The sequence below is a fragment of the Aphis gossypii genome, chromosome 2, assembly GCF_020184175.1.
Source record: "Aphis gossypii isolate Hap1 chromosome 2, ASM2018417v2, whole genome shotgun sequence".
NCBI lineage: Eukaryota > Metazoa > Arthropoda > Insecta > Hemiptera > Aphididae > Aphis > Aphis gossypii.
This window is the reverse complement of record NC_065531.1, coordinates 19,335,022-19,362,516: the sequence shown is the minus strand read 5'-3', so window position 1 is coordinate 19,362,516 and position 27,495 is coordinate 19,335,022. Positions and strand designations below refer to the sequence as shown.

Below are 27,495 nucleotides of genomic sequence, written 5' to 3'. Positions count from 1 at the left end.
TTAAATAAATACAATTTAATATTAAATTATACATTATTTTCAGCCTTTCAGGAAAGTGTATTCAAAAATCTAGAGAATAACCATTTAGGTAAAGACGGTTAGGTGATATAAAATAACAACAAACACATAAAACTATAACATATATTTTTTTGAAAACCTCATTCTGTAATAAAATTGAAATAAAACAATTCAATAATAATTTAACATATATTTTACATTATATAATATATTATATATGAATAAACACATGTATATTTTTTATATTATGTATATATAAATTTATTTTCTGTATTAATTATAAGCTTATTATCAACACTATACATAATATTTTGTAAATTTGATTTTTAGACATTGGACAATTTATTTATGTTAAAAAAAAATATATTATTATAATATCATAATATAAGGCCTATCTGCCTAGAATAAACGATCATTTTTATATTTATATATTATTATGCTTTATATTACTTGATAGTTATAGTTTTGTTTTACATAAATATCTTATTAAAATGTACAACATAAAATATATAATAACATTTCATGTGGTTAAAAACAATAATTCATCCCTGTTAACGGGTCTACCCTTAAAATGAGTACACAATAAGTATGATCAACATTTTTTGATACAAGAACAGAAAAAAAAACTTATTTCTCAAGCAAATACATTAATTAATAATAAGTGTAGGTATTACACAAGTACATTATATTGAGTAAAAATATATGATTAAAAATCAAATATAATAAGTTATTTTATGTATGTATTCGTGTGTCATATATATCTACTTTTTATTCTGTTCAAGACAAAAATATATATTTTTCAATTATATAGACATTTTTATTTTTGGTATGTTATTACATAAGTTCAAATATATCATGTATGCTAAAAATGAATATAGTAATAAAATGTAACCACGTTTTTTTTTTATGTACAAAATATGTTTTATTATATCTGTATGAAAAAAAAAATATAAGTTAAAAAAGGAAAAATAAAATAATAATAGCAATAATCATAATAATAATAATAAACCAACAAGATAATTAATAAATATCCCTGAACTTACTCTTGAATGCAATCTTTCTTAATTTTTGTGTTTTCTGTCATGTAACATTTAAAAAATGTATACTTTCATAGAAACAAAAATTAAAACTAATATACTGAAGTAAAATAAATAAAAAAATAAATGACACATTTTATGTTAATTTTAAAAATAAATAACACAACCGAAGTAGATAAAAGTGCGTTCACTTCACATGACTCTTCATTCACATTTTGAAAAATTTGGTGGTTGAACTACTTATAACATGTTAATCCTAACAAAGATACACTCAACAATTAATGACCCCTAATGAGACGAATAACCAATATAACTTTTTTTTTTTTTGAGTAATCCTGTGAAAAAAAAACAATATTTGGTAAAATTCGATAATAATACTTTTTTATCTGGTTGTTGTTCATTACGCAATCAGTATCATACCTAATTATAGATATACACTAATCAATAAATAATTAAATATAATTTGATTAATTTGACTTAATTTTAACAATTATAAAGTACATTAGTACTTTGTTGGATATAAAATAAATAAAACAATCAAATACAATATTATACTGCATTTGTATATTAATATTTAACTTGATAAAGAACAAAACAAATGTTTAAAAACTGCCACACTTCAGAAATTACTCTTACTAGCAAATATAATATATGTCCACTAGTATAGGTAATAGAAAAGAATTTTTTTTTAATTACAAGTAATATAATATAATAACATATTTTATTATGATTTATGAGACAATATGTATTATTTATTTTTAAATAAATGTCACTAGTTTAAGGTATCATAGTATATACACAAATTACATAGGTAGTATGTGTTTGTTAAAAATTTCTAAAAAAAAAAAAATAATATTAAATCAAAATAATGAATTCACCTTAGTTTTTTAGACTCTGAGTATAGAAATAATAAGGGTCATCACAATTGAAAAGATTGGCTAGCATTTATTAACATCAGGTGGTGTAGCTAGATATTCATCAGCTCTCTTATGATCATTTAATGCCCTCAAAGTGTATGTGTCATGTGGTAATTCAGATTTACGTCTCAATAAAGGTTTTTCTTTTCGATTTTTACGGTTCTACAAAAAAAAAAAAAAATTTAAAAAAATTAGATTTAAAAAAATATAAATCATAAAATTAATATTACATCTGTATCAATATGATACTTTGTATCCTCTTCTAAATTTTTCAAATCAATAGTTGGGTCTAAATCATTAATTGGCGACCTTGCAAAATCAGTATAATATGACAAACTACTATCAATGGATACTGTAAAATTGGGATTCCTTTTAGCCAACTCTTCAACTCGATGCCACTTTTCATCTCGTTTTTTTAACTTGTCCACTTCACTAAAAGCAAAAATAAAACCATTGAGTTAAAAAATATATATATCAGTTATTAAATAGTTTAATATACTTACGTCTTCCTATCTTCTTTAAATTGTTGTGTACATGTATGAAATAGTACAGGATTAGTTTCAGTGAATATTTTTAATGCATTGTACATTAAACCATGTATATTTCTGGAATAAAATAATACAATACATTATTTAAATATACTATAAATTATTTTATATTCTTTTTATTTTCAATTGATAATTTAAATTAAATTAATAAGTTGGTTGTTACCAACTTATTTTATATGCTACAAATACAATATTTACTAGTCACTACTAACATTTTTTTCCTAAGTAAAAAATAACTTATTATTTTCATAATATCAATATCCATACAATAATTTAAAGATTCATAACCTACAGTTTTTCTTAATCATATAATCGGATAGTACAAATTAGTATATTAAGTACATCATAAAAATAAAATAAATTTTCTATTATATTATAATAATATAAGACCTGTTTGTTTTTACTATCATTTATCAAATAACTTATTATCCTAATACAAATCCAACAAATTGATAAAAAATTAATTAATTCATACAATATTGGATTCTAAATAGACAAAATATACAATATCTAGAATGTTTTTTTTCATCCTGAAAATATTTTTAAGATGTTACACCCGCATGTGTTGTTTCTGTCTTACACATGTACTACATAGTGAATTTTTGCTGACCTATTTTAATCAATTTTTGTAGGAACATTACCTTATGATATTTTAATTTTAAAGCGAATTATGAGATGAAAAATATTAAATATTTGAAAATGCTCATAATTTACTTAAAAATTGTAATATCGTAAAAAACCAACGAGTGAACAGAAATAATGTTCTTATAATCTTACATAAAAGTTTGATAATAGATCAATTCATTTAAATATCAAAATTAAAAGCACACTATTAAAACAAATTTAATATGTCATACGTGTATAAGACTGAAACAACACATCTAAGTATGACTTCCTCTTAAGGATAGAAATGTTCCAAAAGCTCAATGAGTTTATTTGAATTGGAAATTAATAACAAATAGATCTTAAAAACGATTATTTACTTGTTAATTCTTAATAATTAAAAAAGAAAAAAAACAATAATAATTGTTATATGTATAGAATGAACACATTTTTTAATGTGTTTTAAGTTTTAACCAACATTGATGATTCACTAAAATTATAAATTAATTTTGTTGTTTTATTAAATGGACAATGTACATTGTACATGATTTTAAATCATTCAATAATTTTAAAAATTCTAATTCACAAAAGATAGTATTGTGATTTTTCTACAACTGTATTACACTATTAATTAATTAAAGAAAGTTTTAGATGAATAAGTTTCTTTAATGTTCTTAAAGGCAGAACAAACACAATCAAGAAGCATTTCAATTGGCTAAAAAATAAACACTAATTGTACTTTAACACATACTTAAATATAAAATATGAATTGTAGACATATAAAAAAAATACTGTTAAACAGATTTATGAGCTTTTTAAGGTACCTAAATCAAGCATGACTTTCTTAAAAACATATTTTGTTGTGTCATTGTTAAGACATTTAAAATTTATAATAGTAACCATTATTCTACATCGAAGTAATTTTAATTTCATAAATGTTATTTTTAAAGTTAATTACTTATTCCAATGAGTTTTAGAATTTTTGTATAACACTGGAAACATGATTGGTAAAATCTCATCAACATTCTCAGACATCAGTGACATTATGTACTCATTGTTCCAAAAGTAAAGTGCTCTTTCTGCAACCTAAAATAGAAATAATCTTTATTGAAATAAATCCAAAAGTGGTATTTATTATTCATATGAAAATTAAAATAGCAATTTACATGTTTTATATAATAAGTGTTAATTTATATTTTAAAGTGTTATTACAAATATTTCTACTTGTTTTAAGCTAATAAGCTACCAAAAACTTAATTATATTTTAATATTAAATTGGACAATAATATGTATAATTGATTGAGTTATTAATTTATTTAACATTTATACTTTATTTTATATTAAACATTGATATACTGACAAATTATACATAATTTATTTTTTTACATAGATTAATACTAATCTAATGATGAATGTCTATGATTCAAACACTTATCAATGTATTATTTCTATAGAAAAAATCAAACAAAACATTCATCAAATAAAAAGTTGTATAATTAGTTTTCACTAATTAAGTGAATATAAACATCTTTAAAGACTAAATCTCAATAAACTAACACAATAAGGTTTAATCCTAGACAAACCCAGATTAAAATGGTGCCAACAAGTTGCATGATTAAAATAGGCATGATCCCATAGCCCATCTTTTTCTAAAAATGATTTTTTTTATATCATAATGTAATAACTAAAGTACATTCAAAAATAAGTAATATTTACATTTCACATATTCAATTATGAATGGATATGACGTTAAATATATTTCCATAGATAATAATATTTTATATTAGTTGCTAATATTTAAAATAGAATTTTTTACTGCAGTAAATTAGCAACTGTACTATCTTTGTTCAAATAACTTAGAATTGTTTATAATATGACATAATTATTTTTATAGTACAGTTAATATTTATTTTAAATGATATAAAATGACACAATTATAAACAACTATAAAAAAATTATTTTAAAATGTATTGTTAGTGAAAATGATAGTACTTAGAACTGAACAATTTGATTGTTGAAAAGGACCCAAAGAGTCTGATAGAATGGGGCCAACGAATCTTAATCTGGGTTGATCCTAGGTCATTAATTTGAAAAATTAAATTAAAATTTTTATGAATAACATACTTGAAAATGTTGACTGGAGACACATCTAGCTAATTGGTGTATTAATGGTTTTAGCACTTTTCGAAATTCCAATGGTTCAATTATATCCAATATTTCTTCTAATTCATTGAGAAACATGACCTGTAAATAGAAAACAGCATTTGGAAATTATTTACATTTTAGATTAAACACATTATATATTGTTACTTCTTTTGGGGAATGTGTTTTAGGCCAAAACTTTAATAAACTTCTGATAACTGGTTCTGTAAGAGATGGATCTTTTTCAAGGAACTGTACAATACAATAAGCCAATTGTGGATGATACACAGATAATGATTTCACTTTATGTAACGGCAATAGAACTTTTAGCAAGAATACTTTGTGCTCCTCTTTTAAAGGCAATGCAAAACCATTGACAATACTAATTGAAAAAAATATATATATTAAATATAGTTTATTAAACATATAAATTGATATATACCTTCCTAAAATTTCTAAAAGCTCTGCAATGCCATTATGATGTTCTGTTTCATAAATAAAACTATAAAAATAAAAATGTATAAGAAATTACAAAGTTACACAAAAATATTAACTGTTAATTATTACCTGTAGAATATGTTGTTTATCTGTTTTCGTATATACGCTCGCAAACTTAAAAATTTACCATAAATACGATGCAGTATAGTTTTCAAAAAGTCTCTCTCTCGTGGATCTTCTGAATCAAAAAGCTCTAACAACTACAAGTAAATAAAAATATGTTGATAGTTAGAATCCAATTAAAATAATTTAATTGATGTTTATTACCTGAAGAACAAATTTCTGATCAATATAGTTTTTTGCTATATGGGGCTGAAAATCTTGAGACTCTAAAAACCTTAGAAAGAACTCATATACCAGTTGTAAATGAGGCCAAGCTGCTTCTAATAGAGGTTCATCCTCCTCTGGATCAAACTCTGCACCATTTGGATTGCTTGATGGAGGCAGACTACGAAATAGATTTACTCCAAACTAAGATTTTTAAATTAAATTATTAGTGCATTAATGTTATACTTGAAAAAATTGTTTTTCGTTCATACCATTCTAACAGCTTCAGGGTATATAGCTTCAGTAAGTACACTCCCATGGTTAGATGACAAATAATCTACCATTTCATGTAATGTTTCTCGCTTGATTTCCTTCCATTTTAGATCAGACTGTGGATCCGAAATAAAGTCAAATAAGACACAGCACTGTTGCATTTTCTGAATAAGTAACTGTTCTCTTTCAGACGCACTGGCTTCTGTAATTAAAAAATGGTTATATTAGAGAATAATATGATTTAAAACTATTTTCTTAACATTTTAGTAAAATATTCTGATGGATATTAAAATAAGTAATACAATCGAATAAAACAAATATAATGAATATCTAGTAAGAATTTTGTTTGTTTAGTATTTAATTAAATTGCCAACTTAATACAACTTTCATTATCAAATATTAAAAAGTATTTTATTTTACCTCTTAACTGCATTATCAACAACTTTCAAACTAACACTATTTTAAACACATAATATTAATTTTAAAGCTAAATTATTTTAGAAATTTAAAATATATACTACATATCTTTATGAACTGAAACTATACTGTGAACATTTTTTCACCAATGTTTATGTGGTCCAATTCCTTAAGATAATTAAATAAGTTTGAATATAAACAAATGTTGTGCTCATTGCCAAATAACATAATAATAGTTCTGCAAAGTATTCTCCAATAATTCTATTAACGATTATATTTTATTTTAATTCAAACTGGTTATTCAGTACATAAAACAAATAAAACTTTTTTAAATTATTAGATTTAAAATTATTTTTTATTTAATTATTGTTGATTAAAAATTAATATTATAACATTTTTAATTCCAAGAAAAACTAATGATTATGTCTTTTAATATTTTTTTATAAAACAGTATTTTGTTAACAATTTTTTTTTTCTCAAGGATTTAATATGGAATATTTATAATAAGTAATAAAAATAAAAGAATTACATTTAATTATTTTAAGTATAAACATACTTTTAACTTTCAAGATTTAAATGTAAGAAGAAAATAGAAAATGAAATACCACAAATTTTAACAAGAAAATATACAAATAGATTTGTTTTATAATTGTAGGATACAATTTTTAGTTGTAAGTATTATCTTTTCACAAGGATTTAGGGTATGTAGGTGTATTTACAGGTTTTTCTACTCTAACAATGGCCAGACCTACAAATTTAAAGTAACTTAAGACTAAATATTCACAATTGTTTTAGGCGAGGGAGCTGATTTCTTAAAAGATTTTCCAAAAAATGAACAATTAGAATTGCAAAATTGTTCTAGATACAGCCATGGTAAGGTATAATATCATAATAGATACCATTACCATTACCTCATAAAATTAACTAATTGAATATTAAAAAAAAATAAGTAGGTACTAAAACATATACAAATATTATATTGTTAATTGTAATCTTATATACAGTATTCAAGAATTAACTTCATATAAATTCATAGTTTCAACAAAATATGAAAATTACCATTCTATTAAAATAAAATAATTAAATCAGTAGAATCAATAAAAATAAACACATAATAATTTGTTTCTATACAAATAGCACCAAAATGGTAATTTACCACTCGGTGTAGTGACATAACTAGGAATTTTAGTTGGGGGGGAAGGGGGCATAATTTCAAAATTGTTCATAATAATCATAGATTTTATTAAGTCAAATACACAAGAACATGGGTAATAATTGGTAATTAATTTTAGTAAATGAAAATATTAAAAGAAATGATACAATATAGAACTTTCAACTTAATACTATACAACATCCTACATTTATTTAAAAAAATATATTACTTTTGTATAAATACTAAAATTTACTGTGGTAAATTGTTTTACAAACTAATAAATTTACTCATAATAATTAAATAATTAAATAATAGTAATAATAATCACATTTATAATTTCATGCCTATCTTTTTCAGCAAATTTGTCTACAAAGTCTTGAATTTGAATTTTTTTTTAATTACCGAAATTTGCTTAAAAGTTAATTTTCAGATGAGGTAGGGCGGGAGCAAGCGCCCCCTTTTCTCCCCCCCCCCCCGTAACTATGCCACTGACTTGGTGTCTTGGTAATACGAGTATAGTATATTTTGAAAATGTAATATGATTAGATAACATTAATTATAAATATACTATATCCTATACACAACAAAATAATAATTATTATGAAATACCTTAAAATTGTTAAAGAACTTAAAGTTATCAATCTTTTAATGTTACAATGAGATAATCGAGTAAATGAGAGTAGTGAGAAGGGATGATGGAAATTGATCCCCTCCTTAACCTGAATTAGTATTACAATTTAAATACATATGCATATTATTTTATTATGTTACACATATTTACATTATTATGTAAATGGCAATAATTATAATTATAAAAAATTGTCATTCGTTTAAATTTGAATAAAATCTGTTTTGAATTTTCATTAAACATCAAATACGTCAATGTAATAAGGTCAAAAGCCTCACGAGTTTAATAACAATATATACATAATATATAACATGTAATTTTTAAATATTGGAACTATTTTTATTCAACTACTGGCAAAATATTGAAGTTTAAGTTTACTAAAAATAGATAAACGTTAGTTATAATTATAATCACTAAAAGCCCAAGCCTATTAGCCAAAACAATTATTTGTGCAAAATATTTTTTATTAGAATTAAAACTAAAAATATAATCAACATAATGAAGATATTTTCTTAAAACAATTTTCATATATATTATATGAAAAAAACGAGGAATATATTTAGTATTGGTTTCAAAACGTTTGTATTCTGTGGACTATGGAGTGTGTGTACCACGATTCTGAACTAAACAAACTCAATAAATTTTTACGAGACAACTTAAGTAAAATGAAAAATGTAAATATACACTTAGGAACTGTTGACTATAAACCTAAGAATAAAATATTTAATTTCTTGTTTACAATAACCGAAAACAACAATATAATATTTAATAACAGCAAATTTAAATTGTGTAAATCTTACAATCATCCAATTATTATTATTTATTATATTAGCTTGAGTAACATAGGTGCTAATATTTACTCAACAGATTAGTTATTCTATATTATATAATTACATAAAAGATAACTAAAATGCTTTTTAAGTTCAAATTTCCAATATTACTTATATTAGTCTAAACAACTAATTCGTATATTGTCGATATTAAGAAATTCTACCTAAAAATGTTAATTAATAATGACAGAATTAAAATACGAAACTAGAAAATGTATCAAATATAACAAAATGCAAATTTAAATGTTTAGTGCACAACAGACTCTCGGGTTATTTTAAATTCCTCTTCTAAACCTGTTGTTATTTTTATGTTAAAGTTGCTCATATTTGCTGGATTCTTAATTTGATATTAATATAATTACGTTATCAGTTGTTTTGTATACCATATTATGTTACTTGCAACGACCATTTATTTACTTATATATTATAAAAAGTTGTAATCGTTGAGCTGTATTAATTTAGATATTAGAAGCTATTAAAAATAAAAATAATAAATCTAGTTAATCAATAACATCAGTAAATTAAGGCCCGTTTGTTTAAACAAATTCAATTTTTGTTTAATTTATGGAGATTTCTATAAATTTAATTTTAAGTTTAAAAATAGACTATACAGAGTACTATTTATGTAATACTATCTCCTTATTATTTCGTTTGCCGTACCATAGGCGCCGTCCGAAAGGGGGGGGGCAAGCCAAGGCATTTGCCCCCTCTGGCATTTCAAAAATATTTTTTAAATTGAATGTTTTAAGATTGTATCACTAATCCTAACATTGCCTCCTCCTGGAAAATTTTCTGCGGGCGCCTATGTTTTTTTGATTTCATGTATAGGTAGATCCATGGGCGTAGGTAGGAAATATTTTCGGAGGGAGTGTGGTCTAGATATACATTAAGTTTAGTTCACAATATTTATTTTAAAAATTGTATAAATTTATTTTTCTTCCTTTATTTTTTTTTTTTTTTTTTTTTGTTGGACGACCCAAATTTGATTTCCTTCGGTTTCTCGTAAATTGCGTGTTAAAACTTCACGATAGATATGAATTATTAATTAAAATTATTATATTTTACATTAGTTTGTCTTCATATAGAATACGCAAATTTAGAATGGTGCCCTAACTCAAAATCTTAACTTTTCGTAGGTATAAAACAATTCCTTACACTTTTTATGCTTTTATGTAATTAAGAAACCACGTTCAGACTATAATATTATAAGTATGGTTTTTTTTTTCTATCGACTATTTATTTAAAAACGACTAAATAATATAATAAATTTATCTGAATTAATAGAATGACTTAATTTTAAACAACCACAACTAATTTTAGAAAGAAGTCTGTCTTTTCTATACTTATTAATAATGTCTAAAAATGATATGACATTTTAACCTTCGAATACCTATCCTAATATCCATCCACAGAAAAATAAATAATATAGATTATTCTATACATAATTTTCTGAATTAGCTGCAATCGATAATTAATATTGTTTCTGGTAAAATATTTGCATTATAATTAGGTATTAATGGTATTATTATTTAAAAATTATTATTATAATATTATGCTAGGTAACTATTTTAACAAATGCATCATGAATATATTTAATTAAAAGTATAAATCTACTATTCACAAATCATACTATAAAGATCACCAAATGTAAAAATTTCAAAAAGATTTAGTATATTCTTAAAAATTTAAAATATGTATTAAATTGGGTAAACAAATTTTAATATAATTTTTTTAATTTATTTTGATTACTATTTTTGTACAATATTCATTTTAGATTCCTTGATATTTGTTAAATATATATAATATACATACATACATTATGATTTGTAAATGTCTCTAAAGTAGATACTTAATGGTGTATGGACTTAAGACACAATATATCAATTGCTAATATGTTGCAAATACACATTAAGTCCTAAACTGAATATTATTTGACGAAGAAATTTAAAAAAAAATTAAGATTTGTAAATCGTATTTTGGATAGTCAATAAACAAATTTTTTGGAAAAACTCAATGGTTTAGAATGATAGAAGACGTCTTGTACAAGCTTGCTAAGCAATATAAATAGTTGTTATGTTATAATATGTGATTATGCTGGTGTATCATAGGGGCTTTACTGTAGTAAACTAGGAATTTGAAATTGAAGGACGTAACAAGTCAATAGAGATATCACGTGAGCCGTGTAATTAACTGTTTATTAAAATAAATGTATACAAAAACGTTTCGCCAAAATATTAATTTAATAAATATGTTCTATAATTAAATTAACATTTTAAGTTATAGTTTAAAATGTATAGTTATAGCTAGTAAGTTATAACTAATAAATTATTATGTAGTTTAAAAATATCTTTATAAATATAATATTTTATAAAATCTTTTTTAAAACATTATATTTTTCTGTATTTTCAGTAATTAATAGTAATAAAAAAATATCACAATTTGTAATAAACATATCAGATAAAACAGATGTTAATTTAGATACAACACCTACCTTATTGAATCGTTTTAAATATGCATCAATAACTAGTGTAGACATAGAACATATTTTTTCTTTATACAAAAATGTAAATTTAATAATATTAATTAATATAGTTTAATATATTAATTTTAATGAATATAATTTAGAAATGTATTTAATTATCAATTTTAATTCGAAAAAGTAATAATTATCTAATTGTAAATTATTTTTTATTGCAATATATTATGCAATTTTTACGTACTTTTTGGTGCAATTATACAATTTTAATATCCAATTTTTTGGGTTTTCAAAGCAATTAAATCCTGTCTTTATTTATAAATATAACCAATGGAATTCGTATAATTTCTTACTTTTTCAAGGAAAATCGATAAATTATATTCATATTTTTTAATGAGCAGATATAATTATTTTTACTTATCATAGATAAAATACTATAATATTGTATAAGTATTAGATAAATTACAAAAAAATAGAATGTTTAAAAATAAAACAAATAACTAAATCCTAGTTAGTTATAATCAAAATATTTTTACTGAACTATTATCAAGTTTTATAGTTATTTTTAACTATTATCAACATTTCAAAATAATATTGTACTACTAATACCTAATAAAGTAATAAGTATTCGATTATGATGAATGTTAAATCTCTGTTTATATAGGTATATGCAATTACTTACAAAATCACAAAAAATGCATTAGAAATTAGAATACAAATTTTAATTCTTAGGTATAGAAATGAAATGAGAATTCTAGGAATGAATATTGATGAATGATTTTTAATAATTCCATAAAAACGGCATGAATATTTTTGAATAATACCAAAAATAACTTAAAAGAATCAATATTAACAATAGTTACTAGTTAGATGTAAAATAAAAATATATACAATAATCATGAGATATTTTTAAAATAATTTAAATAATACTCAATTAGGGTAATTAAACAAATAAAAATATTATATTAACTAGTTATATTTAATTAAATGTTTTAACTTCAATAAAAATTGTTTAACCTTTAACAGTTAGCTTAAAAAAATAAGTTGTTTTGTTTAAGTTTTGTTTTGTTCTAATATATTTTATTTATTTTGTCTACTATTTTTAATTTTCAATCTAAAACTAAGCAGACCAATAAATATAAATGTTAAGCGTTAAACTATTATGTTATTATTATCTACTAGAAAGTAGAAACTATAGTCTATAAGATTATATATTGTTAAAAAAAATAACGGATGTACTATAAATTCGTATACATTTTAACGTGATAGTTACAGCATTTGACTAGGGAAGAAGATTTATTAATAAATATTATTTTGATCACTAGATTTTTCTTTTCCAAAATAAGATAATATACAACTATACAAGACTTATTATATTTTTAATAAATGTGTGCAAGACATAAAAACGCAATAAAAAGACTTAAAAGTTGCTTAGCAGGGTTGAAATTGTCTATATGATTTTAATCAGTTGTTATTTTATCCTACCCTAACCAAAAGTAAAATTACGTCACTGGGAAAATTCAAATTTAATAAAAAAAAAAAATTATTTATCATATTTAAAGTTCATCATGGCTTTACAGGTAGTATAGTTTTCAGTTTGAAGAATTTGCAAATCGAATGTACGAACATAGGTACAATTTGGGGGGGGGGTATCGGATATGCTTACAGCTGAGCACACTAAATTTTGAAATAAAAATATCTATCACTTGTAATTAATTCGTTCTTATTTAATATATAAAATATAAATATATCAATACGCAGAACGCATTCTGCATTGGATTCATAAGAGCAGGGACAGTTGCACGACCACTATAAAACATAGAGAAAAGATACACAAGTAATTTTTCCCCCCAAACCTAAAAAATGTTGATTTAAATTTATGATTAACAAAAAAAAAAAATAATAATAATAATAAAATTACATTTTAATTAATTTTAACTATTAATTTCTTGATTAAAAATATTTAATATTAAAATTGAAATTGAAAATAAATAAAACAATCGATATTGAATATAATTTTGTGACATGATAATCTATACTGTTAAAAAAGTAAATAACAAGTAAACTAGAACAGATTTTCAAATTGTTATTTAATATTAGTATGTAGAATACATATAATGCTAAACAAATTAAAACCAAAAAAGTGTTAACAATTCATTACCTACTACCAACTTAGTACTTATGTATAACAGTTTTTTTTAATTACAGACTTGGTAAGCAACCCTAACTAGTTCCTAAGCATTGCAAAATTCTGTTTATGCTTGTGCAAACTGTTATGTGATCTGATTTGAATCTACAAAAATTTAATGAAATTGAGCTTTTAAGTTGATTCGTATCCAAGGATGTACTGAAGTCAAGGCTCTGAATGGACTATATTACTATGTAAATACAATCGTTAAGGAAAAACATTTATTATTCTTGTTTACTAACCTATTTTTTATAAACATACATTTGGTTTATTATAAAAAGATAATTATTACAAAAACTAGCTTTCAAAAATATTTCTTTAACATAATTCAAAGTTATAGAAAAAACAAAAAATAATAAAAAAAACTTTTAAACTTTTGTTTTATTTTTTCTGCTAAACATAAACATTTTTAAATTCATATTTCATAGCAGAATATTATTCGAAATATTTCAATAAGTAAAAATCAAATGATTAGCGAAGTAGTAGACCAACATTTTGCGTAGTATCCTTCCGTATACGATTGCACTCCGCTAATCAATGCATTAAATACGCAGTTATAGCTCATAATTGTTATTTAAGATTTAACTACTTGTCAGAAATTTGATATTTACATATCAAAATATCCGAAAAATTATTACGATTATTACTTAAATACAATTATTAAAATAAAAATTATCTTTAAAATTAATTATTAATGTGGTTATGATAAGTGATTCATGATAAAAATAAAAACACTGTACCTATCAATACTCTGTAGATACTCGTATAAAATGATATACCTATGCTATTTATTTCAAAAAAATTATGTGTTCTAGTTTAGAAAATTTTACGTTTTAAATAATGGTTAAAAAGTAAAAAATGATAACATGGATAAGCAATTCTCCTATATCCATCTCAGAGTGTCAATAAAATATGACCCATAGTTTTATTCTCTATATCCCCTTTTCCCTATTAGAAAAAATAATTTCTAAGCTTCTGGTACACTAGAGCTGGCGGTATTTTCGATATTTTAAAATACCGGTATACTATGATTTGATAATTACTGTTATTGCTAAAATTATCGTGTCACGGAAATCACCAAAAATACAGTATATCTTTATAATTTATAAGCTAAAACAGAAACTAATAATCCGTATACATTTAAAAAATATTCCATATTCCTACTTAGTTAATGTTATGTACTGGTCCACAACTATGAAAATTGGAATTTCTAATCTAGAACTGTTTTTAGAACTAGTATCTTTTTATTTTTGCAAAAACTCTCCCCTCCACGGGTATTAAAAAATATTTTGCGATTTTTAAGCATTAATGAATAATTAAATACATAATTTTTAAATAGATGAATTAAAAATACCAATTATTAAGGTAATCTAATAATATAAAAATCTATAATCTATACCATATTATATTATACCGGTAATAAACAAATGCCAAATACCTGTATCCAAATTTTAAATACCGCTGACCCAACTGTACGGTACCAATCCATGTTAAAATACGGTAATAGTATATACTGCTTATACTGATGTATAGGAAAAACTTTCTTATCGTAAAATCTATGCTCACACGATAACTAAAAATATAGGAAGTTTCACTTAAACACCCATAGTTTTCTATTAAAATTGAATGCCTACATAACAAGTGTAATAAAAGATTCAATCCAAATAACTAAATTTGTAGGTTTGATTTTTAAATAATATCATATTAGTATATCATTAAATATCATAATTAAAAACAATATACAATTTTTAAAATAATAAAAATTGGTCAATCGTCTCATTATTTAATTTATTGTATTGTTTTTTTTTTTTTTTTTTAATTGTAATTTTCAAAATGCACTAGATAGTGTGTATACTGTATATATTCAAATATTATACTATCATTAAAATTAAAATTTTCTCTCATCGTGTGTTTGCATTATCGCACGCTCAATATGAAATTACTTATTAAATTTTCGTGCGTACGTTTTTAATTTTTACTAATGAAAATAATAAACTGGAACTCGTCATATATGACTCACCGTGAAGTCTAGGCAAGTGCATTGTTGGATCGCAAAACATAATGATTGGAGATTTTTCACGGTCAGCAAGCAGATCCAAACCACTATGAAAGCTTGGGCTTTTGGGCAGAAACGGTACACCGGACTGCAGGTTACCCGCCACCGCTGCAGCAGTGCCGTTGGCAGTTGTGCTCAGCGAGAGCGAACGACCGCCCGCAGATTTGTTCACTACCATAATCACCGCGCCACAGGCTCTTAACCGTAACACCCATTTAAGATCATCTAGTTCTCGTTACCATAATATAATAATACGATCGTAAGCACCACCGCAGATACTTCCAGAAAACAATGGCATATCGCCACGTAGCTCGAATCGGGGTAGATATGTTACTCAAACATCCAAAACGATAATTTTATACATAATATGTTTTCGTAAATTTTCACGCTAAATTCGAAACGAAATAAATAAAAAATTATTACCTAAGCTGAATTAGTTTTCGCTTTGGGTTCAATTGTAGAGTGTAAAAGATCAAATTATCTAAATATTATTTTGTCTAATATAATCCGATATCTCACGTGTTAAAAAACAACCTACCTAATTAGTTAACCAATGAGTATTAACTTATACTGTTGTCAGTTTTAGTTGTAATAACTCAATAATATTTCAAATATAAGATGATTAGCATTTGAGTAATATCTTATTACGATTTATGAATATTCTATTTTTAACAATGATATTCAAATTACTGGATAAATATAGGGAAGTTAAACATTTAAATAAACACATTACACAGAGGTAGTGTATATTTTATTTTTATTATACTTATTTTTTTGCTAAAATTTCATAAATTATTTTCTTATTGATAACATATGTTAGTTATAAAGCACCGGCTAAAAAACAAAACAGAAAATAAAAAGTAACTAGTTTAATATCGTTAAAGTAACAACCATCACAAGTAAAAAAATCATTACTATATGATCTAATATAACATATATATTAATGTATTATCAAAGCGAAACAATATAAAACGTAAAGAAAAAAGTCCAAACCATCAGTCCAATAAAAAAAGAAAATATACTATAGGTACAGACGTATAGTGTCAGAAAATCGGGGTTAAAAGACTAGGGTTAGGTCTTATATATAGTATAGGTATTTATATTATATTTTAAATTAAACCGTCTATGACGAGGTGACCCCACCCTCGATCGACCTTTTGGCATTTACTGAACTCGAAACGAAATTAACCACGAACACTCAAGTTGTTAGCGAAAAACAACAACGTCCACCCGATTTAAGTGTGTGCAGCTCGGCTATCTATGCGATAAGTGGCCATCGTATAAAAATATATCATAACATTATTATAATATTTTATCATTGTAATATGACTACTGTAATAAGGCACCTACATAATATTATATTATACACATTATATCGAATGCGTTTGCATATTTACGCGATTACAAGCGAGACACAGACACGATAATATCTTTATATGATTCATAATATTATTGTATAATACACTCTACAATCGACAGGTAACAATACTTAAATTAAAATTTATTATATTGTTATTATTATTATTATTATGGTTACAATGATCTACGACGGAATAAAAAACCATTTCTATGTTTGTTCCAACAACTACATCACTAGGGTTTCTCGAATGGCGAACAATATAATATAATAAATTATTATTTATTAAGCGTGTGCGATGTGCGGATGTCAGAATATTGTGTACAGAAACCTCGCGAGTGCGACAACGACGACGACGACGACAACGATACGATTGCGCGCGCGCGCGCCCCGGCCGAGTGCGATTTTATTGAATTTATTTCAATTTTTTTGGTTGACTAATTACTACAATAATTTTGCTTCGAAAATACTATTCAAATAATCGCGACGGCGTACGTGGATCAACGACGGTGACGACGACGACCTAAACTCAAAACATCCAATTGTTGTCAAAACGGACGCGCGCGCACGTGCATGGCGTTTCGGTGACGGTGTTTCGCGGACTAGCGCGGCGTCTGTGAGCTTTGGATTCGCGGTGGATCGATGGCGGCGGCAAATAGGTGCGTGGGCGGTGCGGCGGAGTGGTAGTGGCGCTGGTGAGACGAGAAAGTGGTGGCCGGGATGAGCGCTGCCGTAGGGTAACCAAGGAAACACACTTCGAACACCAGCCGCCGACGCCGCTGACCGGAGTGCCGAGCACTAGCGGCGCCTAGACCGGCGCGCGAAGCGACAAGCGCGGTGACCGGGTGGCCAGATGTCGCTACTGTCACGCGCGGGGCACGTGTGTACCATCACTGGCGTAACAAGTGTTGGTCGTATACCCCAACCGGCGGCGTAGGACTGACGACTGACTCGTTATTACCGCCTGTCGGTAGAGCGGATTGCAATGTACGACAAATGAAATGAAAATAATTATGAGCGCAATAATGCGCATAGGCCGTATAGCACACGAATGAAGGTTCAATGTCGCGTGTTAACAATTATAAATAGAAATTACGAGGGATTCATAACTATATACACAAGTATGTGTGTGTGTGTATGTCATGTACCTAATACCTATACATTTAATTTTCTAGCCGAGTAGATCGGATAAACTTTATGATTGAAGTGCAGTTGATGGTATTTCATCAAAAACCATAGAGTAGCAGTGACGCAAATCTAGGGGAACAGGGGGGGGGGCAACTGCCCCTCTTTATACTGTCATCTCATAATATTTGATACATTTTGTTATTATTTATATATAAATAAGCATAGCGAAATTTTTTTTTAATAGGAGGGTATTGAATACTTTTGTTTTGGCCCCCCCCCCCATAATTTGAATTAGTTTGCGCCTCTGTAGAGTAGGTATATACATAAAGATATTTGTATATTGTTTATGAACATTTGAAAGTCATGCACGATATTAGTAAATATGCACGACACATGAGAATCGATAAAATATCCAAAATACTTTTATTGAGAGAATGTCAACCCATGGCATTATTTGATTTCTTAGTCTCACTCCCTGGTGTAACATCAAAACTAACTTTGTATTGTTAACTCTATATAAAAATAAATTAACCTATCTTCAAACTTAAAGTTGAGAACAATATCTTATGTACAATATTTAAATTTATATTATGGGAGTTATGACTTGTGAGTATGTAAAAAATTACAATTTCAAAATTCTTATATTTTGCATCAAATATTTTGGATTCAAAATATTATGTTTACTTTACCAAATTATCATTAAATATAAATCAATTTTGTTGATATACAATACGACATAATTTATAAATGATAAAACTTAAATTTGATACCTAATAATTAGGTACATTAACCATTTTATTATAGAAATGATTAGATTTAATTTAACTAACAATCAAAACATATTGAAAATAATATTTAATAGGCTGTGAAAAAAAATGTTGAACTTGAAAAGTTTAATTTTTTTCTCTTAAGAACTAAATCTAAAATAAATGCTTCAATGCATTTATGAGTATGAACAACATTGTCACTAGTATTTAATTTAAATAAGTGCATATAAAGAAAAATAAATTGTTATTAATTAATACTAATGTACTATCACAATATATTATATATGATTAATATAAATATATAACTGTATATTAAAATCATCTCCCAAAAAAAATGAATTTTTTGTCATTTTTAATTTCTTATTTTGTAATTTAAATATTTAAAAAACAATATGCAAACCATTAAGTGATTGTAGAACTTGAAGTTCGCGATTGGTAGCTACAACATTAAATCGTGAAGAGTTTTGTCTTTTCTCTCTTTTAATTGTGATTGGTCCTAATTTAAGTTTGTTTATTTGTGTTGGTGGAGGACTGGGAGCAGTACTCGAATGTCCAGTAGAAGTGCCATCTTGTACCTAAAATAATAAGTTATAATAAGTTTAAGAAAAATATAGTAACAAGAAAGTTTAATTTATAAAAAATTGATAATGAATAGAGGTACTTTAACAAAAATCCAAACATTAACACTTGTTGCCAACATTTAATTATTAATTAATTTTTATAGATAAAATTTAGTAGGGAATGATGAATGACAATTATCTAATACAATATCAAATGACAATTATAATATTTCTGTATAAAATATACATAGTTCAAATTTAATATGATGAAAATATTACTTATTAGTTATTTACAATTTCTTCTTCCAACATTCTATTTCTCTTTTTCAATCCTATGCCCATCAACCAATATACTTGACTACAATAAAACCAACTATCAACAAAATTTTTCCAAACATACAAATTGACATTAAAATAAACAGAAAATGTAGTCTGCTATATAGGATACTTTGAGACTACTTTACCATGTCACTATTATAGTGATCTATAACTATTATGGATGTGTTAAATTTAAATTCAATGATTAATCATTAGAAACAAATAACAAATCTGAACAGAGATTATTAAGGCTTTGTGTCAAAAAATATTTGATAATGTATTTATAATTTATAGTATTATTACTTAATAGTTAATACCTAGCTATTTACTTTTCTATTAGTAATACAGTTAGTCGGAAAACATAGTATTAAAAAAACTTAAAAATTGTGTAAACTTGATAAAGGACATATACAACTACTTACAGAGTCAGTGGTGTAGCCAGGGGGGTGTTTTAGGTGTTAAAACTCCCACCTTCATTCGTATTTATATTAAAAATATCATTTTTATAACATAGGAATGCAATCATTTGGTCATAATAAAATGTATTCTGTTATGCCATATTGCCATATTCACACACCACCACAGTTTAAGATAAAATATATTATGCTAGTGATAATAATCATTATCATTCAATTAATTTATTATTTTATAATTATTAATTGGCATGTGTTTATGACTACATGAGTGTGAAATCCATCACAAATTACATTTTATTACAAAAAAAAACACCCTCCTCCCTAAAAAAATCCTGGCTACGATACTGTGTAGAGTATGTTTTGAAGTTTTTGAGATTAAACCAGACTTTTGACATGAAGATGCGTTGTCTCATACACAATTTAATTTAGTACTATAGAAGAGATGTATGCGATAAATGAAAAATGGAAATACAGAGTACTCTCAATTATCTGTAGGCAGATTATCCATAGTCTTCAATTAGGGGAAATAGGGAATTAGCTACATACATATTAATATATGTATACAAAAATTATAAAATTTAAATAATTTTTGTAATATTATATGAATGTTTGATTAAAAATAAAACATGCTTTAATACAGGCATGTCAAACTCAAAATATCAAGTGGGCCAAATATATTGGGTAGTTTACTACCGCACATAAAAATTTAACGAAAAAAAATATTTTATACAACATTTTTCTATTTTATCTTTACGTTTACGAAAACAGGAGGTACAAAAAGAAAACAAAAAATACGAAAAAACAAACTACCTACAAAAATTTTTACACTAACATTAAAAAAACCATTTTATTTAATTAAGAGTTAAGCGACTATATTTGACATCTCTTTTCTCCCACCAACTTTGCAATTTCAAGAGAAATATTATTAGACAGAGTCACTTTTAATACTGAATTTAGACGTGTGTCAGTTAATCTGGATCTAACAGGTTATTAATTACTGATCATTAATGAAAATAATTGCTCACAATCACACATTGATAAGTACTACTAAATATAGAAATAATTTTACTTGCGAATTTAAAAGTTTCTACATATCGTACTGACGCACAAATTTGTAAAAATCAGGTACACCCCCTCATTGAATTTGTTTTTTAAATTTAAATCATTTTTACTCTCGATATTTTATTATGTTAATTTTATTTTTTTAACCAATTAAAATTGTTGCCGTGGGCCACAAAAAAATGAGCTAAGGACCACGTGTTTGACATGCCTGCTTTAATACCAATAGTTTTCCCTAAATATTATTTAAAATTATATGATTTAATTTTTTTAATAATACATATATGTAGTTATAAAATTTTTATTTGAATTTGAATTTTGCAGATTATCTGCAAAATTTGCTTATCCGTGGATGCCAAGCCACCCTATTCCGCGTATAGTTGAGAATACACTGTACGTAGATAATAAGTAATATTTGTACACTGATAACATGAATGTCAGTTTTTGTTCCAATAACAAATAAATTTATAGGTTTGAGTGTAAACAAGGATAAAATTAAATATTTAATGTTAAAAAAGAACAACCCTCAAATATTGAATATAAACTGTAGATAATTATTGATAAAAAAGTGAATATCTTTAAACACCTATTTAGATATTATCATTAACAACAGAAACAACATGCACAATGAGATTAATGAATAAATAGCATCTTGCAATCAATGTTACTAGTGAATTAAGGAACTTCTAATGGCTAAAATCAAAACTACAAAGACACTCTAATACAGTTAAGCTATGCACATAAATATGTATTTTGTATATTTTTAAATAACCATAATAACAACTTATGAGGAACTTCATATTATATTTTCAAGATTTTTGACTTGGTAATTTTTTTTTTTTATTTATTAGTCTTAAAAAAATTATTTTTTAAAAAGTATAGACATTTTACACGTCTATAAATAGCTAAAACTACCTAAAATATTTTAAAGATTATTAAAAAAAAAAAAAAAAAATGGAGTTGAAAATAGATCATAAATATTCTTTAAAAATGTCTCAAACTCTAAAACAAAATTTAATGGACAAACTAATATTGAATAAAAGATAATATTTTAAATGGTTTTCATAATATTCATAAAAATCTATCAAAAAGTTATGACTTGTTTGATATTTGTTGTTTAATTATTTAAAAATTTTTAATTTTATATTATACTAAAATGAAGAAAAATCAGTTAGTGCTCTTAAAATAAATAAAACAATTGTATTACCTCATTTAAAAATAATATTATCAATAAAATAAATTTTATTTATATTCTAAAAGTAAAATTACAATACTAAAAAAATTGCAAAAAAAAATTGAACAATTTAAATTTAAAAGTGAACAAAGTAAAATTAAATAATCTATTTGAATACCTAACGTCAATTATGATTAAATAGTAATAAAACATAATCCAATAATAAATAATTATGATAAGTTATATATTTGAACTTGGCACTACACTTACATCTGTATTTTAAACAATTAATATACTATCATCTCTTAAATTTTTTTGTCACTGTTTGATACCTTACTTATACAATAAATAACTATTGTTATTAATAATAATATTATAAACAGAAAAAACATTATTAATTATATTGAAAAATTATAAAGTATAAAACCTAATACAATTATTTAGAAAACATATGCAATATACATAGCTTTTAAATAAATATTATTCATAATCATACTTATAAAAAATAGCATATTAAATGTCATTTCAATTTTTAGTCAGGTTAAATTTTAACATAACTCGAATATTTATATTATTTTATTAATCCAGATTTATTATAAAATTCAGTAAAATTTGTTAGTTTTTTATTGAATATTGAATTCATTTATATTAATTCAATGATGAATCTTGGATGAATCATATTTACTAATTATTACAAAGAAACTTTATTATTTATTAGTAATATTTTATAGCTATTTAATATGTTAGTACAATTTTTACCATACTTTTGCTCAGCTTCTATTAACCGAAACAAACTGAATGATCGGCAAGAACACCAAAACATGCCTTTAAAATCAAGACGAATAACAACCCAATTATAATTTATATCAAATATATATATTTCTTTACTGCCAAAGAAATTCAGATACATACATGCCCATGCGCGAACATATATACATAAATGCATTACAATTTTGATGTATTTTTTGCCATTCCACAACTTATTTTCACCTATTTTAACCACTGATGATACAATGTCATAGATTTTATCATTATTTGATTTTACACATCAAATAACTATTTTAAGCGTAACATCCTACGAAATGTCTGATAAATATTAATTCAATATGTTTGTTTTGATTAATATTGCATACTTAAGATACAAAAGATTTCTAAAAAGTTCAACGTTTAACACTTAGCCAGTCAATTACCAAGTACAAATCAAAATTTCTAAAAAAAAATTTAAAAATAGTAAGAAAAAAACATTATCTAAAAAATATTTTTTAAACTATTAAGTTATTACTGAAGCTACAAAATAAAAGTTTATAAAAATAAAAAAAATAATAATGTACAATATTCATATATTTTAAATTCAGAATCCAAACTTTATTTAGAATTAAATAATTTACAAGTATATAACATGTTAAATTAATACCCAATTTTTCACACGATGATTTATAAATAAAGCACTCATTTTTAAAACATGTTTATAAATTTATAAAGATTATTATTTCTTAATTATTTTAATTAAAAGCAAAAATATTGAATTGTTTATAAGTTTCAAACAATACTCTGATCATGCAGATGTAAATCTAGCATTTTTTTAATTGAAAACTCATATTAGTTTTGAATACATTTATTTTTAAGTCATTACGACTAATCAATATTATGGATTAAACAAGATTTAAAATTTTAAAAGTATTTAAAAACACATGGAACATTAAAATATATTTTCAGAATAATATATACCTAATAAAATAAAATCCAATACAATTTATAAACATGTCGCATACCATAATATTTAATATTTTTAAATATTGATAAATTATAAAACAAAAACTAATGATAAAATCAACATTTAATAATTTGCTTTTAATCTACTTTATATGCTATACAAGAAATAAAAATCTTAGATAATGACTCTCTGGTTCCATATAGATTATAAAGAATACTTGGTAAAATTTAGTTTACCAATCAGAACTCGTATTTTATTATTTATCATTAATTCATAGAAAAATTATGTCATAATTCATAAGCATAACTCTAATAATTTGATTGGTGACACTGGCGGTAAGGTGTTTTTTTTATAATATTTGTTATATTATATGTAAAAAAATAAGTGGTTAACACAACTTACATCATCTCCAGACATTTCTACTCCTGATCCATTTTTTACATCAACATTTTTAGACTTGGAAATATCCTGGAATATAAATTAATTATTAAAATAACATGAAATACATTTTTTTTTTTACTCAAATATAAAATAAATACATCATTACGTAAACAATGTAATCATAAATATCAGACAAAATTATATAAGTTGAAGACAAGATAAATTATAATTAAGTAATTTTAAACAATTAAATTTTGATATAGGTACATTTGCAACATGTTTCATTTATATTTATGTATTTCTCTATTCCATCAATGTATTCTCTAAAACAATGGTTTGATAATTTTAATATTATCTTAAAATTTTACTACTTTTCTTATAACACAAAATTGACTAAAAAAATAATATACAAAATATACATATAAGTTGTATATTTAATCATCTTGAATACACATAGATTATATAAATAAAATTAATATAGTAAAATGTAGGTACCTAAAGAAATTTATCTATCTATTATTTATATATTTGGTATTCTCGTAAACATAATTGTATAAATGTATAGTATTCTATAACAAAATACAGGAAATATATCATAGTAAGTAAGTATATTAAATTAGTCTTCAAACTTAAAATGTTAGAATAATATATAAAAAAAAAAATTGCGATAAAAATTCAGTATAATAAACAATTTTATAAAATACAGGTACCTACATAAATACTGTTAGGTATATAAATCAATTATTTTTACTAGATTACTTTTATATATTCAATAATAACAAAAGTACTTACAAAATAATATGATTCAGTAAACATTAAGGAAAATTATGTGTGAAAAATCATGCAATAATAAATCATTAGGATACAGGCGATAGGCCAAAACAAATATGAGTTGAGCAATGGTTTACCTTGTCTTTTTTTAATAATATTCTATTTGGCATTTTCAATTTGCTCACAATGTCATATACGTTCTGAAACACAATACAATTATATATACGAATACTTTAAAAATTTAGAAATCAAAACTCAAAACGTATAAAACTTTCCCACGGAACTCGGTACTTTTTCGTTTTTTTTTTATTGTCAACACAGTGAACTACGTTACAGTTTGTTAAGTGGAGAAGGAAACCTTTCGGTTATCTGTCAAACAAACGTATACAACATCAATCCATTTTTGATATGCATGTGCGTAAATTGCGTGTTGAGTATTAAGTATTTACTATTAAAGTATAAAATATTAACTTATGAGTAATGATTAATGACTATTGACTATTGAGTAATAATCACGATTTTAGATATTATACATTAATTTTAATACAGTTCATAACATATTGTACGTATATATAGGTATCTTATAAATCGTGAAAGGAAGTTTTGAGTTGAAGTACTTTACAATTAACTTCTGTATTAAACATTATTAATTGTCCCTTGTCAATGAACTGTAAACTAATAAATAACGATATGATTATAATTTATAATAACATTAATAACTATTATAGGTACCTAAGCTTTATGATGTTTGACGTGTTAAAATCGTTTCAACAGTTACCTATTATGAAATAATTATTTTATAATTTAATCACTTTCAATAGACTTTATACTATTATACTCGTCTATCAATACATTTTTCACGTAATAACTACCAATGAGTATACCTAGATAGTGGCGTAGATATTTTTTTTAGATATTATATTTATGATACAAATTACGAGATATTAGTACTTTGTTTTTAATTTGTTCTAACCATTGTATAAAATATTTTGGTTTTAGGAGGGATGGAAACCCCCTACACCACCCCCGTAAAAACGCCACTGTAGATAGTATTATATAGTAATAATATAGTACCTAATACGTATACTGCACCTATACATATGTAGTACCATTATAAATATTTTAAATTTTTGAGAAAAGTACCCTATGACAAAATACCCAAATGAATTTTTAAATTGTATTCACTTAATCTATAATTTATTCTTAACCCCAACCCTGAGTACCTATTGTATATTTCAATATTTGTATGCTAGATATTTTATATTAATAATAATAATATTATTTATTACAATATAAATTCCGTTTACTAATGTTTTATAATATAATAATATATTTAATGAAAGTGATTCTAGAGTAATTGAATGTTTGTAATAATATACCTAATACCCCTAATGGCCTAATACAGTAATACAATATTAAGATGACAGATTTTGATTTATTTTCTACTTTCTAAAAATCTAGACTAAATAAGTTTTCTTGTTATTTAAAAATACTTACTAAATGTATTTTTAGTTTAAATGAAAATGTATGTTCCTTTTATAATTATTTGTTGATTTACTATTTATTTAGATATTATTATATAATATATGTTTTATTTTTTCATTACGTACCTATGTCACTAAGAGCCAAGAGGACGTCTTACTAGCGATAAAAAAGTCTGAAAAAAAATTATTTAAAAATATATTAATTATTAAACAAATATTATGTTTTATTATTAAATAATTATTTATTCAAATAATATGTTTTTATCGCTCATACTATATTATAGCTTACAGGTAGTTATCTACACATTCATCACA

At 24.3% G+C, this 27,495-nt stretch overlaps 1 protein-coding gene across 8 annotated transcripts; it reads right to left on the bottom strand.

Moving 5' to 3' along the window:
- Positions 1-127: 127 nt before the first annotated feature.
- Positions 128-27,324, bottom strand: LOC114129546 (serine/threonine-protein phosphatase 2A 56 kDa regulatory subunit gamma isoform). Of its 8 annotated transcripts, XR_007603827.1 has the most exons (15): positions 27,307-27,324; positions 25,834-25,896; positions 24,947-25,012; positions 19,704-19,878; positions 6,303-6,505; positions 6,031-6,234; positions 5,833-5,963; positions 5,708-5,767; positions 5,434-5,647; positions 5,248-5,367; positions 4,082-4,209; positions 2,476-2,577; positions 2,203-2,404; positions 1,934-2,134; positions 128-1,390 (listed from the first exon to the last, which is right to left on the bottom strand). XR_007603827.1 is itself a non-coding variant. In XM_027994314.2 (13 exons), the coding sequence occupies exons 1-13, from the start codon at positions 25,864-25,866 to the stop codon at positions 1,994-1,996; spliced, it is 1,779 nt and encodes a 592-aa protein (XP_027850115.1). In that variant the 5' UTR covers positions 25,867-26,016; the 3' UTR covers positions 1,933-1,993. The 8 variants fall into 8 exon arrangements, 1 of the variants encoding a protein (XP_027850115.1); XR_003592845.2 differs by lacking the exon at positions 27,307-27,324 and having other exon boundaries at positions 25,834-26,015; XR_007603828.1 differs by lacking the exons at positions 25,834-25,896; positions 27,307-27,324 and adding an exon at positions 25,718-25,736.
- Positions 27,325-27,495: the final 171 nt, after the last annotated feature.

Coding starts and splice junctions, on each gene's coding strand:
- LOC114129546 (XM_027994314.2), bottom strand. CDS start 25,866: ATGCCAAATAGAATATTATTAAAAAAAGACAAG. Junction 6,506..19,703: donor AGTTCTACAATCACTTAATG/GTTTGCATATTG, acceptor TTTTAATTACAG/AAGCCAGTGCGTCTGAAAGA. Junction 5,368..5,433: donor AAACACATTCCCCAAAAGAA/GTAACAATATAT, acceptor TTCTATTTACAG/GTCATGTTTCTCAATGAATT.